Below are 16,954 nucleotides of genomic sequence, written 5' to 3'. Positions count from 1 at the left end.
AGTTAACTCAGTTTATCTTCAAAGCCATCATAGATCATGTAGTTAAAACCACATTTTGTTTGAATGATATAAATGCACAGCACCTGTGGCTACTTACAACTGACGTGTTTTAGTCACTGTAAACTAATATTCACATGTCCCAGCTCAGAATATCAGCCACAGTGGAGTTTCACCCAAAATGCTAGACACATACTTAGTCCATACATAGATTACATCAAGGAATGTATTAGACACAGGGATACTGTGTATACACTATGGGGTTTATTCAAGTGTTACCATCTGTTTGTGTGATTAACACTAGCCACCTTTGACATCCAGATCTTGAAGAGCCACAATCCAAGCATTTCAATGTTTTGTTCCTCCTACCTGTAGAAAACTAGCTGCACCATGGCAGTCAACATTTCCTCTGTAGTTGTTTAATTATAGGTAGGCCTGTATAAGAACATACTAAGCAATAATAATGAGTAATAGTCAACAAAACACTTAAAAAAACAGAAAATAACATTCAGCTGTGTGGCATTTTCTTACATTTTACTACTACAAATACTTATAAACTGCAGATGATACAACATTTAAAAGCTTGCTCCTCGCCAGGCAGGTAATTCCTAAAACTTCAACAGCATTCTTGAGGCAAAGGTGTGGTTTTCCTTTGATGTGAACAGAAAGTCTTAGCCAGGAATTTTTGGTTGAAATGTGGTTCAAACATTGCTGAAAAGAAATAATGATAGATCAGAGCATTTGTGCAAAAAAAAATTAAAAAAAATCATGTTTGCTCATAGCAGCGTCGCCTCACAGCTAGAAGATCCCCGGTTCCATCCCGCCTGGGATCTTTCTGTGTGGAGTTTGCATGTTCTCCCTGTGCAGCGTGGGTTTTCACCGGGTTCTCCGGCTTCCTCCCACAGTCCAAAAACATGCTGAGGTTAATTGATAATTCTAAATTGTCCGTAGGTGTGAATGAGTGGTGTGCATGGTTGTCTGTCTCTATGTGTAGCCCTGTGGTAGGCTGGCGACCTTCCCAGGGTGTCCCTTGCCTTCGCCCGAGAGATGGGATAGGCTCCAGCCCCCCCGAGACCCTGCAAAGGATTCAGCGGTGTATAGATAATGGATGGATGTTTGCTCATCGCTGTATGCTGCCATGTCTGCACCACAATATTTTGTCAGACACATGTGGTTGTAGATGTAGTCAAAATGTATTCAGACAGTCCAGTTAGGTTCAAAATCCTCAATATTCCAGTGAAGGATATTTACATATCTCATAAGCAGCATGTTAATGATATTCAGTAGAATTCCATAGTACCATTCAAGAGGGCAAAACACTACAAACAACCATGTAGCTTCAAGTGGATTCTTTCTCCTTAGTTAGTTTACTGTCGCTATCCGTAACTGTGTCATTTTTTTTGAAGGTGTGCAGTCTTTGTGCTTGCATGGTATATGCCCAGGCTCTGTCCACACCATGTCCCTCAATCCTGCAGGGTGTCCAGTCAGGTAAGGGAAAACGACCAGCTACCACTAAGGCATCATCAGGAAGCTCAGCCTGCAACTTCTGTTGCAGTAACGAAAGCTAAGAACACAAGAGCACAACGAAACGTACTGAAAATGACCCATAACAATGCATCCAAATGTAACTGCACCTCCACAATGTGCTGACACATTCTTCATAGATTTTTTCAACTAGAATCTAAAAAATGTAGCATAGTCATGGCACTCTTTTAATAAGCTCACCTTATTACTGTTATTACTATATTACTCACCACACTAGGAGCCAAAAACACTGTGATGTTCTTGCATCCTGTCAAGTCGACCTGTGAGGAGATACAACACAGGTGGTAAATAGGTCCATAAACTTTATTAAGAATTCAGCTTTATAAAATACAGTGATCATGTAAAAAACAAATGCTTTATTAGTATTGAAATTACTTTCATGAGGTCTGTAGTTGCTAAAGGATTTAGTCAATGACCAAATGAACCAAATAAAGTAAACCAGAAGGCCAACCTAGATCACTAGGAAAAAGTTATGTGTATGTCAATTCACACCTGTATCTGCTAATAAGAAACTATTTTGTCAGTAATTTACATGGAGGGAGTCTGATTGTTTTGTTCCTTTTCTTCTGGGATTGAAGACATTTCTATTCCAAGCATCATGTTGTTGCAATAATATATGGTTGCAAAGACCAATTACAATAATATTGTGAAATGCTGTCATTTAATTGTGGCTGGTGTAACTTAGGTGAAGCAACTGTTTGCAGACTTGAACAGGAGTGTTACTAAGGCCATAATAAAAGTGACATATATCAAACCTTCCAGAGATCCTCTCGTCGGTATGAAACTTTTTCATGATGGCCTGCTCTCCATGCATGAAAGCGGGCCAGGCGAACAAGCCATGGGTTGAGCTCATAACCAACAGCAGGAGTGAAACCCTGCTGATGGGCTTCCAAGACCTTAAGGGTTAAAAATGACCACAGTCAAAATCAACTGTTCACCAGTGTACAAAAAAGGAGCCCAAGTATCTTGATTGTACTTACAATGCGGCCATCACCAGATCCCAAATCTACAAGGCCTCCTTTTCGACCTCTCAGCAATGTCATTACATTGTCTACTTGAGCTTTGCTGGCAGGAATGTACGGGACCTGGAAGATATTTTAAAGCACTTCTGATAAAAAGAATGTTGTTTCTCAAACCTTTCCAGTACAGGAAGAAGAGGATAAATAGTTCTTTAGAGTGTTATGAAGATCAAGACCATACCTGTAGCTTCAAAGGTACTTTTCGGAAGCCAGGCTGGAGGATTCCCACCCACATAGCGTATACAGCAAGCCCAGTGCCAGCGGCTAACTGAGCAACACCCCACCCTCCGATATGCCTGGTCTTGAGCTCAGCAAAGGCCTCATCTGGTGCATCATCATCCATTCCTATATGAAAGTTGTGGTGTAGGGTGTAAGTAAAAGGTGTAAGTAAATCTAACTCTATTGAATATACTACAACTGACAGGGAAAGGGCTATGAAATATTTGTTCCTTTCGCTTTATGAAATAGCTTCTTCCATGATAGAGGGGCTTGGGGCCTTAAAGTAACAAATATCTATGATCTCTCTTAACACACAGTGTATGTACAACAATTAATGGCTATGCTCAGTGATTGCAGACTAAACTTTCATTTATTATTACATATAAAGATCTTTGCTGGGTTGTTTTCCCCATTGTTTGTTTATAATGTTGCTTTTCTTCTATACTTAAGACAGCCACTTTTACAAACACAACTTGGATGCACACAGTGTGTTCTGAATGTGTTTTTGCTTAGAAATAGCCGACTTCATTGGCAGAGGATGTATATTGGATCAGCTGATTGATGGGTGTCTGTTTGGACATGAACATTAACAATAGCGCAGCACACAACTGAACACTGTACTGGTATAGAAAATGTGCTAATGTATGTTTCAGACACATCCTTATGGAAGTTATCTTCCATTTCGCCCCATATCGGTGTACAGTAACAAGTGGTCACAATTTAACCTTACAAGATTTTAAAAATCTGAAAATTTCTAGCAGTTACAATAACTATATTATCATTTGTCTTAAGATACGTTGATCCAGCTTAGACATGGAGTGCACTTTTGTATTATAATCTGTTAATTTAGAGACACCTCTGCGACCGACACGTTGAGGATCAAATGCATGCAGTTATTTCATATCCAGACATCGCCTGACAATAAATACTGGCATGTTCATTAGAAAAAATCTGTTTGGCTTAACGTTATGCTACTGTATGATAAAAAAACCCAATACCTATGTGGTTGTAGTAATTAACTAAGTAATAAACAAGAAATATGTCGCTGACATACCGGAGTGCTGGCGGACACATTACCCCATAGGACCGAGAGGTGTGACCAGTCCGTCTGCGAAATATTCCGTATATTCGACAGCTTACTTACATCAGTTCCGGAAACGTGATCGTCATACTTCCATGGGCGACAGAGGAAGAATTTTAAGTGGTTAAGACTTAAACAAGATTGTGTAGTGACAAGTCAGTATTATTATTTACCAATTATGTTATTATATACATTGAGAAGAAATGCTGTCATGCTGGCTCCCCCTCCTCAGGCAGATCAAAGGTCCAGCTCAGTTACAGGAGCGCACCACTGACACTTTTGTACATACAAGGTCCTAAATTCAGAATAAGAGCTCACTATTGCTGCCATCTTCTTGACACATTTATGGGTTCTAATTTGTTACTATGCTGTATGGTCCTTGTCTTTCCCAATTTTAATGTGTAGTATTTTATTTAGCTAGAAAAAGCAATAGTATATCAGCACTCTGTTTTTATACATCGGTGAAAATAGAATGGTTGTTTGATTAGTGCACAATACTTTTATTAGAAATAGAACATTGACAGACATGAAAAAATATTTTTTTGTACAAGTTTTTATAAATATTTAGTTTCACAATCCTTACTATCAACTTAAACCATCGGAAACCAAAACCCAAACTGTACAAAGAAAAAAAGTATATTTAAACTCTGGCAAGAGGAACTGTCTTGGTCAATCACTGTTTGCATCATCACTGATGATCCCCTTCAGGTTGGCCAAGTCTGTTGCTCTTCTGTGCCCTTTGCTTTTATAGTTTTCCTGATCACTATCAGAGCTGGAGTTCAGACTGCGCACATATGTAGAGGAGGGAGGGTCGTGTTGAGGATGCCATGCTGAGGATCCTCTACGCTTAGGTCGACCTGAGAGAGGTATCCACATTAGCACATTTCATTAATCAAAATTTTCATATTTTACATGTGCAATTAAATGATAACATAACTAGTGAGTCAATCAATTGACCCAACCAGGATACAAACCACACTGATACTATACTTTACAGTATGTGACTGCTTCCCATTTGAGACCATTAAATGTAGAACCCATTTTTAAAGTGCAAACTATGCCTTTCATCCCATGTGTAAATGCAATCCCATTAACAATGTTTGCATTTTTTGGTGTACCCTATAACTGCCAAGCCCAATGTATTAATACTTGTACTCTTTTCGAGAATCCATATTGAGTGATGTGTAAAATCAATTGGTCATTCCTATTTACAATGTAAGGAAAACCAAGTATAGATTAGAGGTATGCACAATCATGTGGATTCAAAGTGGGTGTTTGGAATGAGCAATGGTGCAAGCCTAACCAAACTAAGAGTTTTGCTAGAAGTGAATCAACAGCAAAAGCTTTTTTTTCTCTTCTTTGTCAGTGAAAAAAAACACTTCATGGATGCTTGAAAAAATATTAAAAAAACAGTGTTTTCCTTCAGCAAACTGGAAAAGCAAAGTGCTGGATGTAAACAGCAAAGAAAAGAGACAAATCGTTACCTTGTGTGGCAATGATGTTGCTGACATCAAGATCAGCAAGTTCCTGAGCTTCCTCTCTCTTCATTCTGACTTTTCTACATTTCTTGATAGATGGCTGGCCTGTGTCAAAACACACATTACGTTAGCACATGGTTCCCCAAATTAATCAAACTATGTCAATACAGAAAATGAAAACTGTTTACTTTCTTATAAATGACAAATGTCACCCTGCAGTTTTACATACAATCTACTGAAGCTTTCTGTTTTGGGCTTGTCTATCATTCTTTGATAGGCACAACAAACAAAAACCATCTCACCGTATAGTATTTCAGCAAACGTAGAAAAAAGGGGGAAAGCAAGAAAAAACAGGCAGGTGCTTAGAAAATTAATTCCATGGCAAGTGGCCACTACATTTTGATATTTTTGCGCGTTTGTGTGAATTTGACTATCTGGACCACCTTTACTCCTGAAACACTCACAACGATCTGAAGATTCATTTTCAAGACACCCTATAATTTGCAAATGTAAAACCAACTTTGGGAGTCAAAAAACACAACTTTGGAACACGAAAATTGTTGTTTGTAATGCCCAGAATGTGTCTTCTGTTAAAAGTTGAATGTATTCCCACCGACCATGGACACCAAGATCTTCAAGCTCCTTCTTCAGAACAGCCACCTGGGACCGAACAGAGCGACAGCCATCGAGGAGCTTCTTGTAATTCCGCCTGACACCACAGAGAGAGATGTAGCGTTTGAGCCTCACGACTACTTTGTTGTCACCCTGTGGATGAATCAGGAGGTATAGGTTATAAAAAGAAGGTGCAACATCTGCTCTACATCTCTGCAATTACCAAATGTGTACCTATGTTTTTGTGATCCATTTTCAAACACTTCATCTTTACTGCCATTGGGCTCACCTTTTGACCTCTGGTGCTCTCCTCTTTTTTTAAAGTTTTCTTCTTTTTCTTAACTTGTGTTTTTTCTGTCCCACTCTGTTTATCCTCCAAGGAGGAAAGTGACAATGAATCGGAGTCTGAGTCGTTGTTTTTCTTTTCTGCCAAGACTTTTTCTTCTGCATAATCCAACAGAAAGTCATATCGAGTCATAAAAGAAATTAGTGACAATATGAATGAATAAGCATTTATTTGTTGGGAATGTAAGTTTAAAGTTTGCATACTCACCCTTTTCACTGTCGTCTGAGGAGTCGTTGCTGTTGATTTTGTCACTCTTTTTTGACGTGTCTGTATCATTCTCTTCATCACTCTGTGGCGTTTTCTTTCCTTGACTTGTGTTGCTACCTCCCGTCCCTCCATTTTTTGTCTTACTTGCTTTCTTTTTCATTATTTCTTTTGGACTGTCACCACAGTTACTCTCATTTTCTTCTTTTTCTGATTCATTAATCTCATTATCTGCAGAGTCTTCACTGCTCAGCTGCTGTTTACTGTTTCCATTCATCTTTCGCTGTGATCTTTTCACCTCTTGCTCTTCATCCTCAGATCCAGGTTTAATTTGCTCTTCCTCTTCACTCTCCTCAGATTGTCTTTTGCTGTCATCTTTATCCTCTGATTCTGTCAAGAACCACACAAGGACTCATTCAGTCAGAGTCTGTACAAACTGACACAGGCTCATTAAAATACAATTATTATTTTGTCAGAAAGTGAAAATATTAAACAATAATAGGTGAATTGTCCTTTTTGTTTTTGTTTTTTTAATTTCAAAAAAATTTGGCCCATGGACAAATGAAGTTGAGGAGTTAGTGATTGTGAACATGCAGTGTAGCTGGAGGTCATTCACAGCGATCCTGTCCCCAGATGAATGTAGTTCTAATGTGGCTTACCCTATGGTCAACATTGATGTAATGGCGATAAAAACTGCTGGAGAGAGTTGTCTGCTGTTGCTGCTGAGTTCACACATTAATGTTACAGAGAATTTGCTATCAGTTAATAAACTGTAGATACGGTATGTACTTCGTTTTTTTTCTAGGACATAATTTCTACAACTAGTGTAAATGTAGTTTATGTCTGAGTCAGAAATAAATATGGACAAACTGTCTGAGCCTTGTTGCTTCAGTTTCATGCTGGCCCAGTCACAAGAGATGTGATGTTAATTAATTGATTGACTGTTTTTGCCAATAGTTCCAGACCTTCAACCTTGAATAAAAATCAGACGTGGACCTTTTGAGTGCAGAGATTGAGAACCCATGTTACAGATTATTGAAACTACAGGTACTAAATCCCTTTTATTAAAAAAAATTATAACCTACCTGATGATGAGCTTGACTGACAACGGGATTTCTTTGCCATTGATTCATCTTCTTCCCCACTTATCACCTCATCATTTTGCTTTTCTCTCTTCCTTTTGTTTTGGAGCTTCTTACTCTCCAAACCGCTTTCATTTTTGTCATTGTCCTAGCAGGAAAAACCAAAAACCCCCAAAATATTGACGATTATAGTAATAACTACAGCTCTAAAAAAGATTTCCCTACAAAACCCCAAAACATTCTAACAAACATACAATATAAACTGTATAGGAAGAATCAGATACCTGCATTTTCATCAGTTCCTCTTGAACCACTTTTTTCATGAAATTTCTGGCCTCTGGACTCAATGATTCACATCGCACATGTGCCAGATATCGCCTTTTCAAAATTCCTAAGGTCAGTTTGCTGGAATAAGATATTAGAAAGATTGCATCCAAGTGTGTAAGGTCGGTGTAACTTACAGTAACATACGTGATTATCTTGAGCCTTTTTGTTTTTGAATGCAGACTGAGAAATACACCTGACAACAATAACACACATCCAAATTATACTGTAACTGATGAATACTGTAAAACAAATTGGCAAAACAACATTTACTACATATCTACATAGACAACACTTTATTTTGTGCAGGAAAGCAGGAGTTTGTAACCTTGTTGGCACTGCATTTAGTATGATTTCCAATAAGATAAAAACTATTGAGTGAGAGTTTTAATTTCTGAAAGATACCACTCCTAACCAGCAGGTGTCGCCACAAATGGATAGTTTATATACCACTGTCGAGGGAAACACCACTCCTTGGCAACTGTCAGTCACAGACAACTTTACTTCACTTTTAACAAAGCTAGCTCGGCAAGCTAAGGTTATTTCAATTTAAGCCTTGAATGCTAGCGTAGCTAAAGTACACTGACAGCGTCGAATTAGGAGGACAAACCACAACATTGTTAACCTTTCTAACGTGTGTATTGTGTTATCTTAGCGGTAAAGTGGCACATTAATGTTACATTACTTACAGTATGCGCAACATGCAGCTGGTTTGAAATGCTCTCTGGATAGCAGTGTTGCAGTCAGTATATGCTAGCGGGTATTTCCGTTAACTGCCTAGATGCAGACCACACAACAAAAGTGCATAAACGTACAATCAGCACTTGTTCGAACAAGTCTTGAAAGCTTCAACTTACCTTAGGTCCGGCTCAGCGCGGAGCTGACCACCCACAAATCTGTGGATATCCCTCGTCTCTTTCTCTGACACCATACTGTCGCGGTTTCTTTTTGGCGCCGGCCAAATAACCGGAAGTGACGCCACTAGTGCCACGCCCCTCCACTACAATGCATAAAACCTTTGGGAACTTATACTTTTTATAGAAATTCTACTGTATTTATTCATCTCTTTGACAGTTGTAGTAGTTGTAGTTGTAATTATCACCAGTATAAACCTTTTTAAACTTTATGTTAAAGAGGTCAGTTTAATTCCAAGGCCTTAAGATTTTATCATACATGTAATGATTTCAGTGAGAAATATTCTATTCACAAGTGTTTTTCTAAAAGATAGAAAATTGTCTTGATTGAGAAAACCTTTTGAAAAAAATGGGCTGCATCTTGTGTCACACTGCATATACAATATAATGAACTTATATTTGCAATGCATGATTCTTGCAATTTTGGGGTTGTGCTCATATGACTGAACATACTTAATGCAAGTTGCTTTGCACAAAAGCACCAGCTAAATAAATGACATGGAATGTAGTATTAGGGTACAGTAATGTTGAATAACATCCAAATAATCCTTGCCACTTTTGAGCATCTGTTAAGGCTACATTCCTACAATCAGCAGTTTGAATGAATAAAATGTTTTGAAGCACATCAAGCAAGCACAGTAATAAATGTCCTGTGCGTAACTTCCACCTGTTTTCTGTAACATGTAGTATTTAGTTGAGTCCATTTCTTTATTACCCTTAAGGAAAATGAGACCAAGAAGCTCAAGTTGGATTTCATAAGTAATTTATTCACAACATTGCCATCCCATGACCACTACTGGACGGAAGTTACATTAGTGCATATTTTAAGGTATTCCAAGGTGATTTTATAAAGGGTCTGAGATGCATATTGCTCTCATTCAATGTTTTTTTTTTTTTTTTCCAGTATTCAAAGTGATTAGATTTACACAAGACACTGGTGAATATTAGAAAGAAAATCAGTATTCTCTCCCTGAGGGAAATAAAAATACAACTCAGTATAAATTGCCTTTATCATCACCATATGGCCAATTACAAATTTCAGTGGTTTGGTATAAGACATAAAGCGAAAGTGAAAGATCATGGCTCAGAATACAATGTAATAAGAAAGAAATGGTCACGGTTCCTCTTGAAACATTAAACTGAAATGTAAGTTCACTATTGGGTCATTTACTGGAGGAAATTAAAAATCTGACTTGTGCTATTGAGTGCATCATATCATTCCAAAAAATTTAAACTCACTTGAGCACTAACTAACACAAAGATTGCGTGCAATACGTTAAATACCAAACAATAAATTAGGTTCATAAATTAATTAATAAAAAAAAAACCATCTCGAAGCAACAGCAGTAATAATTTAAATAAAGAAAACGAAGCTGCTCAACAATCTTTCTTAGACAACCTCACTAGAAATGGCTACTCAGTTTTATTCCAGTGTTAACATGTCTAAGATAATCTTGACCACCCCCTGTTCACACTGTCATGCAGCATAAATCAGCCCAACTTATGAAAAGGCAACAGATGTTTCACAACCTGAATTACCAGAGTGACACAGTGTTTCCCACAAGCCAAACACAGAGGAGGATGCCAGTGCATATCCTTAACACCCACTTTAAAAGTGGGCTGTCTGCTCTATGAATAAAATCCACCTATAGGATGGGAGTTGGGCTTTGAGGCCCATTCTGTATCTTGCAGGAGGTTCCTTGACACTTGCAAAGTAATATTTATGCCAGTTTCATGTCCCAGGTAATTTTACACATTTCCTATCTAAATAATGTACACAATTAGTTTTCTTGTAAACAGAAGCATTTTCTTCTCCAGACTTCAGTTACAAATCAGTCATCAACCCCTACATTTCTGCAGTGACATATAACTAACTCATAACTATTAAGCTATTGCTATGATCAAGGACGTGTCTTTCATTCTGCTAGCATCCAACAGAAAATACACATACATTAAGTCACTCTCCCATGTTTTACGTTTCACATTATTAGTCCTTATACACAGTTTGCTGGCCGTGCCCTCTTTCATCATGCATTATGTGCCTCCTTACGTGGATCCGTCGTACCCGCCGGTCGCCTCCCACGGCACCCTCTTCCTCCGACTGGCCAGCTCCCAGCGATGACCCTGAGCCTCTTGAATCTAAAAGGTGTAAGCCTCCTGGACCAGATCCTCTGCCATTTTCATAAATGAGGATATTGAGGGTTTCTTCAAAGATTCGAGCCTCAGGAAACTCAACCTAAAAACACAGATGTTCAAGCTTGAAAACTGGTGTAGCAGACTGGTGTCGCGTTGCAGCATTTGCATCATAGCTTCAGTGGACAGCAGCAGTGATGATGACAGAGGAAGCTGGAAGTGTGGCTAAACTTTGCTCTGCAGCTATGACGGGAAGTACACTTAATCGCTTACTGGTGGAGAGTTTGATGAGAAAATCAATACAACTCTCCTATCTGTCTGCTAAATAGAAGGCCATAGCCAGCATGTGATTAGCTTAGGTTAGCATAATGACTGGAAACAGGGAGAAACAGCTTTACTATGTCCTAGATATGTGTTTATCAGTGATCTTTAGAGTTAGAGTAGAGGTTTAGAGGTGGATTTTGTGACCTTTGCACAGAGCTAGGCTAGCTGTTTCCCATCTTTGTGCTAAGCTAACTGACAGCTGTCCAACTCACATTCAGAAAGTGATTTACCTGTTTCCCAGAATGTCAAACCACTGCTTTAAGCGCTCAGTGTGTACACTGTGTCATGCTTACTTTGGTCTGCTTCTTCTCTGTGGCATAGACGATGGAAGTGCAGCATACTTCAGCAATCTTGCGGCCTTCACCATAGAAAGACCAACAGCAGATCTCATCCCCAAGCACATCTTTTACAAACAGGACGCGGCCATTAAATCGTAGCACAAGTTTGTCAAACAGTTCAATGTTCTTCAGCAGGTTATCGTCAGAGTTGCTGGTCACAAGGAGAGACAAAGAGTTAGGAATTATTAGATGAAAAGATTAAGGAGTTCTTTCCACTCAAAATCCAAAAAGTGACAGTCAAGGGAAGACGTGAGAAACACTGATATTCTGATGTGGCAGAAAATCACAATTATTTTTCATACTCTTTGCAGGTGCACGTGAACAGTGAGCCTTAATTTTTACCTGGTGTAAGAGTATTTGTTGTTTCCTCTGTTGTTCTGCAATTTTACTACCGGCTGTGAAGACAAGAAATAGGAATAAATCTAGTGATAAAACAACTGAGTTTACACACGAAAAGAACCAACTCTAGTAAGAGTTACATTTTGTGAATGAAATTCATTGAGACAAAAACACACAGAAGAATGTACCTTTCACGGCTCACAAATGTAAATCTCTTCATCTATTATTGTTTCCAATACAGCGAAACAGTTGAACCCTTTGTACACACAAGTACACTGTACCACTGCTGCTGACCTTAGACACACTTTTGTCAGGGGTCCATTTGATTGAGATTGAACTTACCTTTCTACAAGTAGCAATCATCCTCTGTTCTTCTTTGGCTGAGGTGATCATGGGGATGCGACACACACTTTCAAAGACATCCTTTTGTTTCTGACAACAAATAAAGCACATTAAATTTTATCCTGATGCTTCTTTTTTAACAGCAATTAATCAACCAGGCAATTTTTTCCCCCAACACAATTTATCTTCCTCCAACCACTTGACATTAAACTCACATCTCCACATCTTGGCTCATCCCTAACTTGTTAGATAGTTAGCAAACACGACTGACATTCATGAAAAGATGACACGCAGCCAGTTGCCAAAATTTGTAACGAGCTAATATAACGTAAACTTCACATCAAACTTCTATGAATGGCAGTTGCTCATTGCCTAATACTGTTAATCAAGCAAATACACACGACTGGACATTTTAGGGTAGGCTGCTGTGCATGACAATTATTCCCATCAGCCTTAAATGCACCATCTGCAAATTTGATACCTACAGCAAATTTACTGTAAATTTCACACAATTTTTGACTTTAATTTCCTTGAGTTTATTTTCAGACTTTTTAAGAATTTTTTAAAGGAGCTGTGGGAACCCTAATCCGCTAAGTGGATACAAATAACCAGTTAATAACTGAGTGATGTCAAACAAGACACAAGGGTCCAAAGCATGTCATTAAGTTTGTTGTTTAGTCTGACCAGTAGCTAAAACCTGGCAATATTAAATGTATTAACATACAAAATGGAGATTGTTAACAATGGATTACTATGTTTTGATCAGCTCATTGAGAAATCAGCATGTAGTTTCGATAATACAGACACTGAAGAAGTGGCCAGAAAGAGCTTTGATGCTAGTAATATTGCACAAATCACCGTATTTTATGACTGCATCTGCTGTTACATGAATATCAACTTTAAAGACAGGTTTGGTCCTTTAGTACCAATGTACTCAATGAACTTAACTAGAAATACTTAATCATGCTAATATTATATAAGCATTTTTGTGCCTCACATTGGAACTTGTGTATATTCGTACATGCACAAATTTAATACAAACTGTGAAAAAAGTGCCATCTATTTACCTGCATGGCACTGAGGCAGTGCTGGACGAGTCCCTGGACCCGATAGTACTGTGCCTCCTTCAAAACCTCATCCAGTTCTCTGTGGTCCTCTGGAAGTGGAACTGAGCCATCTCGCAGGAAGTTCAAAACAAGTCCAAAATGTCGGCCGCACCTATCTAAAACTACCCAACCTGGGACAACAGGAAAAATGATTTTGAGTCAGTCACATTCTTCAGTAACCTTTGTGACTTTCTGCAGTAGGCCAGTGGTCCACAGTGTGTACTATGGCTGTGGTTCTAGTACTGAACATGTAGTTATTCAATGAGGAGATATCTTATAGATTTTCCTTACCGTCTCAATAATCATTTCCTTTCTGAATCAACCTTTTCTTGCTAAGACATTTCTGTTCTGTTCTGTTTTATTTATGCTTGACACAACATCCCAATTTTGTTAGAAACAGGGCTGTATGATATTCAAAAAAAATTATATGAACTATTCATTGTTCCTGATATGGATGGGACTGCTCTTAAGACACGAGACAATAAAAATGTGGATCCACTAAGAAAGATAGTGCTCACCAGACAGACATCCACTCACCTTCTGAGTCTATAGTGACCTCTGTCCCTCCGTTGCATATGCTCCGCAAGAGACTGTCTTCCTTGCTTAAAGTCTGGATGGTTGTATAATGCAGTGAGCCGCCCACATTTAATTTGACATACTTGCTCCCCAGCAGACCCCGATTTCTGAGCTCATCTGTGCTGTGGAAGGCAGGCTGGGAAACGGCAGGCTGGGCAGAGTCAGCAGCATCACTGCCAACTGAAGCCTCAGCAGACATGGGGCTGAGGAGTCACTTCCTGACTGTAACACAGAGGAGCAAGGCGGGTTGTTTACAGGACAGGTTTGGTGAAGAATGAACTAAAACTTAAACTAAAATGTGGATAGCCATTATTTCAGTTGTCTCTTAATTTATAACTGTGTGGGCAAAGCATGTATAATGGCCTTTGCCATTACATCAGGCTCTTTCTGAATCTGAAGTACTCGTGTTGTTCTGTAGATGAGAACATCATCATTTGTACAAGTACGGTACAGAGAAATAAGGTGCAATTATTATGAATGTAACCCTTCCCGACTGTTTGAATTATGATTAGGCTGAATGCAGTTCAAAACTGGGACATTCATATATACATGCAGTGAGTCAGTACTCCTCATGTGCAGCCAAACATGCCCAATTTCATCTTACGTGAAGGATACATAAACATGAAAGAGCTGCTGTGCCTGACTCCTAAACTCTGAGAATACGGCTGGAGAAAGAAAGTGAGAGACCCCATCATCTTTGTTGTAATAAATGAAGGAATATGATGTTTCAGTTTATTCTGAGTAAAGATGGACGGAAAATAAAGGCCAAGGAGGCTTTTAACGTTAAACAATTAGGACTACATCTGGATTAATGAATGCACTGAAGAACCGTCTTAATGAAAACAGATCCATCAACCACACCCATTGTGTGCCCTGTTTCCACACATCTCAGTGGCATCCAGGAAGCATTCTTTAATATAACAAGTCATCCTGCATTAGCAACATATCCCGTCAACTACCTGAGAGGAGCTGAACAGAGCCATCACCAAACATAGGCGTTTATCAGTCTACATGTTAGCTGGCTACAACCGCAGTTCAAAACTCATACACTGGATGAGGTCTAGTTAGCTGTCGGAATGATATATGCTAACTTATCAGGCTAATAAAACCAAACAGTGTTAGGTTAGCTTATAACAAATTGCACTTACCACAGTGAACATCCAAGGGAGCTTTAGGAGTGAACCCAGCTAAGCCAAGATAGCTAAATGTGTGAACGCTAATCAGCCACCAATCGGTAATCAGCTAGCCTGCTAGTATGAACAGCCCAAACCACAGAGCTGAATCTACAACGCAGCTAACGTTTGACAACTCATTTTAATCGCAGTCTGCCTAGCTAAATCAGAGTGGCTAACAACAGCTAGTCTATTTCGCTACGCTTTAAGATAGCAACACTTTCTTGGTTTGTGTCGTTTCTTGGGTGAAAAATCAGACGCTTGCCATCCAAAACATGCGAATTGCTAAATTAAGAATGGCCATTTCCATTGTCGGACATAAAGATTATTAACTGATGCTAATAGCAGAAGCTAAATAGGTCACACGGAAACGAAACTATCGCATCTTCTTCCGTTGCTTTCTTCTTCTACTTTCAACTTTGTGTTTGTGAAACAGCAACTCGTAACGCGAATTACTGCCACCCTTTGGAATCGAAACGTGTGTCACCAAGAGTACAGTACATGGGTTACTGTTAAAATATACCGTAGGGCACTCAGATAGTATGTATTTATAGTATGGTTATTAACTCGAACTAAACAGCAACCAGTTACAGGCACTCCCGTGCAGGTGTCTGGATGCTAAACCTTTACACACACTCCAGTGTCAGTGGACATAATATTAAAAACTCTGCTGTCTTGTTTTGAAAGGGCAGACCGGAGGTTTTATGTCTTCCTTGACACAAGTTTGGCTTGACATGTGTCTCGTGTATGTTGATAAAGATATGCTGCCCTCTAGTGGTCACAACCAGCATCTACAATACTACGATCACGTTTGCGGCTAATGCACATTAATGGCAGTGTTATCGTTTTAATAAAACTAATACGTGTTTGATTATCACAAATAACGGCACTATTTTAACAAACAAGTCAATACATCTAACAATGTTTATTTATATCACGGCAGATGACCGTGACCTAAGCGCATTTAGAGAAATGGATGTTTGCTGCCATCTCGTGGTCACAATGACAAACTGCAATTACAAATTAATGAAGCATGAGTTAATGTAGACCAAACGCATTTTTACACTTCCGGTGAATACTTAAAAAAATAAAGTGGCCAAAATATAGTGAGGCAACCACAAACAAACTACATTAGTCGTATTACTAGTAGGCGGGTCATTAGCGTTGACTGATTCTGTTAGCATTAGTGGACTTATAATGTACACCTTGTTAACATCCGCCCCATATAATGCATGTTTACAAACACTCCTTCAAGACTGCCAGTGTTAATATCACTATTTGTAACTATTATCAATATGCCGAACTCATTATTCGTGTGATTATTACAAATAAAAAGAGTAACATTAGTTTTGACATTAAATATTTTGATGAAGAGCTTTAGCAATAGTTTAACAACAGTTTTTTGGTGCGGATAGCATCCTGGATGAATTATATATACCAAAATTGTACATGTCCTGTGTATGCACAAATATAGGTGTAGACTCGTTATTTGGAAACATGAAAGATAATTTCTACAAGTTTTACACCATTCAACAGACTTTATTTCCAGTTCAGCAAATAATTTACTGCCTTCAAAACAGTGTATTCATATATGAAGCAAAGAAATGCTACTGATGATAAGAGAAGAATTAAGTCTACAAAGCAACAGTCTCCAGGATCCTTCATTTGGCACAGTGAATGACGCTACATTCACTGTTCAAACAATCAGTTGTAAATAAATACATAATGCATCACAGCAAGCAGCCAGGTTTGTAATTTTTCATCAACATAGTGCATACAACATCAAATCTGATAACAATGATA

The 16,954-nt window shown here is 38.6% G+C and overlaps 3 protein-coding genes across 5 annotated transcripts; all 3 read right to left on the bottom strand.

Annotated features, from left to right (window-relative positions):
- Positions 1 to 997: 997 nt before the first annotated feature.
- On the bottom strand, positions 998 to 3,862 carry antkmt (adenine nucleotide translocase lysine methyltransferase). Of its 2 annotated transcripts, none has more exons than XM_041957588.1 (6): positions 3,835 to 3,862; positions 2,743 to 2,906; positions 2,523 to 2,627; positions 2,298 to 2,438; positions 1,752 to 1,802; positions 998 to 1,561 (listed from the first exon to the last, which is right to left on the bottom strand). In XM_041957588.1, the coding sequence occupies exons 2-6, from the start codon at positions 2,902 to 2,904 to the stop codon at positions 1,337 to 1,339; spliced, it is 684 nt and encodes a 227-aa protein (XP_041813522.1). In that variant the 5' UTR covers positions 2,905 to 2,906; positions 3,835 to 3,862; the 3' UTR covers positions 998 to 1,336. The 2 variants fall into 2 exon arrangements, with proteins under 2 accessions (XP_041813522.1, XP_041813523.1); XM_041957589.1 differs by lacking the exon at positions 3,835 to 3,862 and adding an exon at positions 3,779 to 3,824.
- A 483-nt stretch (positions 3,863 to 4,345) lies between these two features.
- hirip3 (HIRA interacting protein 3) lies at positions 4,346 to 8,856 on the bottom strand. Of its 2 annotated transcripts, XM_041957707.1 has the most exons (9): positions 8,765 to 8,856; positions 8,597 to 8,684; positions 7,868 to 7,988; positions 7,587 to 7,731; positions 6,505 to 6,891; positions 6,241 to 6,395; positions 5,957 to 6,104; positions 5,346 to 5,444; positions 4,346 to 4,718 (listed from the first exon to the last, which is right to left on the bottom strand). In XM_041957707.1, exons 2-9 carry the CDS (start codon positions 8,608 to 8,610, stop codon positions 4,531 to 4,533), a joined length of 1,257 nt encoding a protein of 418 aa, XP_041813641.1. In that variant the 5' UTR covers positions 8,611 to 8,684; positions 8,765 to 8,856; the 3' UTR covers positions 4,346 to 4,530. The 2 variants fall into 2 exon arrangements, with proteins under 2 accessions (XP_041813641.1, XP_041813640.1); XM_041957706.1 differs by lacking the exon at positions 8,597 to 8,684 and having other exon boundaries at positions 8,765 to 8,852.
- Positions 8,857 to 9,575: 719 nt separating this feature from the next.
- kctd13 (potassium channel tetramerization domain containing 13) lies at positions 9,576 to 15,528 on the bottom strand. Its single transcript, XM_041957051.1, has 7 exons — positions 15,128 to 15,528; positions 13,941 to 14,201; positions 13,365 to 13,534; positions 12,298 to 12,387; positions 11,959 to 12,011; positions 11,572 to 11,767; positions 9,576 to 11,057 (listed from the first exon to the last, which is right to left on the bottom strand). The coding sequence occupies exons 2-7, from the start codon at positions 14,176 to 14,178 to the stop codon at positions 10,809 to 10,811; spliced, it is 996 nt and encodes a 331-aa protein (XP_041812985.1). The 5' UTR covers positions 14,179 to 14,201; positions 15,128 to 15,528; the 3' UTR covers positions 9,576 to 10,808.
- Between the last annotated feature and the right edge of the window lie 1,426 nt (positions 15,529 to 16,954).

The sequence above is a fragment of the Chelmon rostratus genome, chromosome 17 (assembly GCF_017976325.1).
Source record: "Chelmon rostratus isolate fCheRos1 chromosome 17, fCheRos1.pri, whole genome shotgun sequence".
Taxonomy (NCBI): domain Eukaryota; kingdom Metazoa; phylum Chordata; class Actinopteri; order Chaetodontiformes; family Chaetodontidae; genus Chelmon; species Chelmon rostratus.
Note: the sequence above shows the minus strand (reverse complement) of the source record. Positions and strands in the feature narration are given on the sequence as shown.

What these genes read in the sequence shown, in the direction of transcription:
- antkmt (XM_041957588.1), bottom strand. Translation starts at nt 2,904, where the DNA reads ATGGATGATGATGCACCAGATGAGGCCTTTGCTGAGCTCAAGACCAGG. An exon ending in AAGTACCTTTGAAGCTACAG is followed by an intron (nt 2,628 to 2,742) that starts GTATGGTCTTGA and finishes AATATCTTCCAG; the next exon opens with GTCCCGTACATTCCTGCCAG. An exon ending in GATCTGGTGATGGCCGCATT is followed by an intron (nt 2,439 to 2,522) that starts GTAAGTACAATC and finishes TTAACCCTTAAG; the next exon opens with GTCTTGGAAGCCCATCAGCA.
- hirip3 (XM_041957706.1), bottom strand. Translation starts at nt 8,838, where the DNA reads ATGGTGTCAGAGAAAGAGACGAGGGATATCCACAGATTTGTGGGTGGT. An exon ending in CTCAGACGACAGTGAAAAGG is followed by an intron (nt 6,396 to 6,504) that starts GTGAGTATGCAA and finishes TGGATTATGCAG; the next exon opens with AAGAAAAAGTCTTGGCAGAA. An exon ending in TGAAGATCTTGGTGTCCATG is followed by an intron (nt 5,445 to 5,956) that starts GTCGGTGGGAAT and finishes GTTTTGACACAG; the next exon opens with GCCAGCCATCTATCAAGAAA.
- kctd13 (XM_041957051.1), bottom strand. Translation starts at nt 14,178, where the DNA reads ATGTCTGCTGAGGCTTCAGTTGGCAGTGATGCTGCTGACTCTGCCCAG. An exon ending in GGTCACTATAGACTCAGAAG is followed by an intron (nt 13,535 to 13,940) that starts GTGAGTGGATGT and finishes CTGTTGTCCCAG; the next exon opens with GTTGGGTAGTTTTAGATAGG. An exon ending in TGATTGCTACTTGTAGAAAG is followed by an intron (nt 12,012 to 12,297) that starts GTAAGTTCAATC and finishes TTGTCTTCACAG; the next exon opens with CCGGTAGTAAAATTGCAGAA.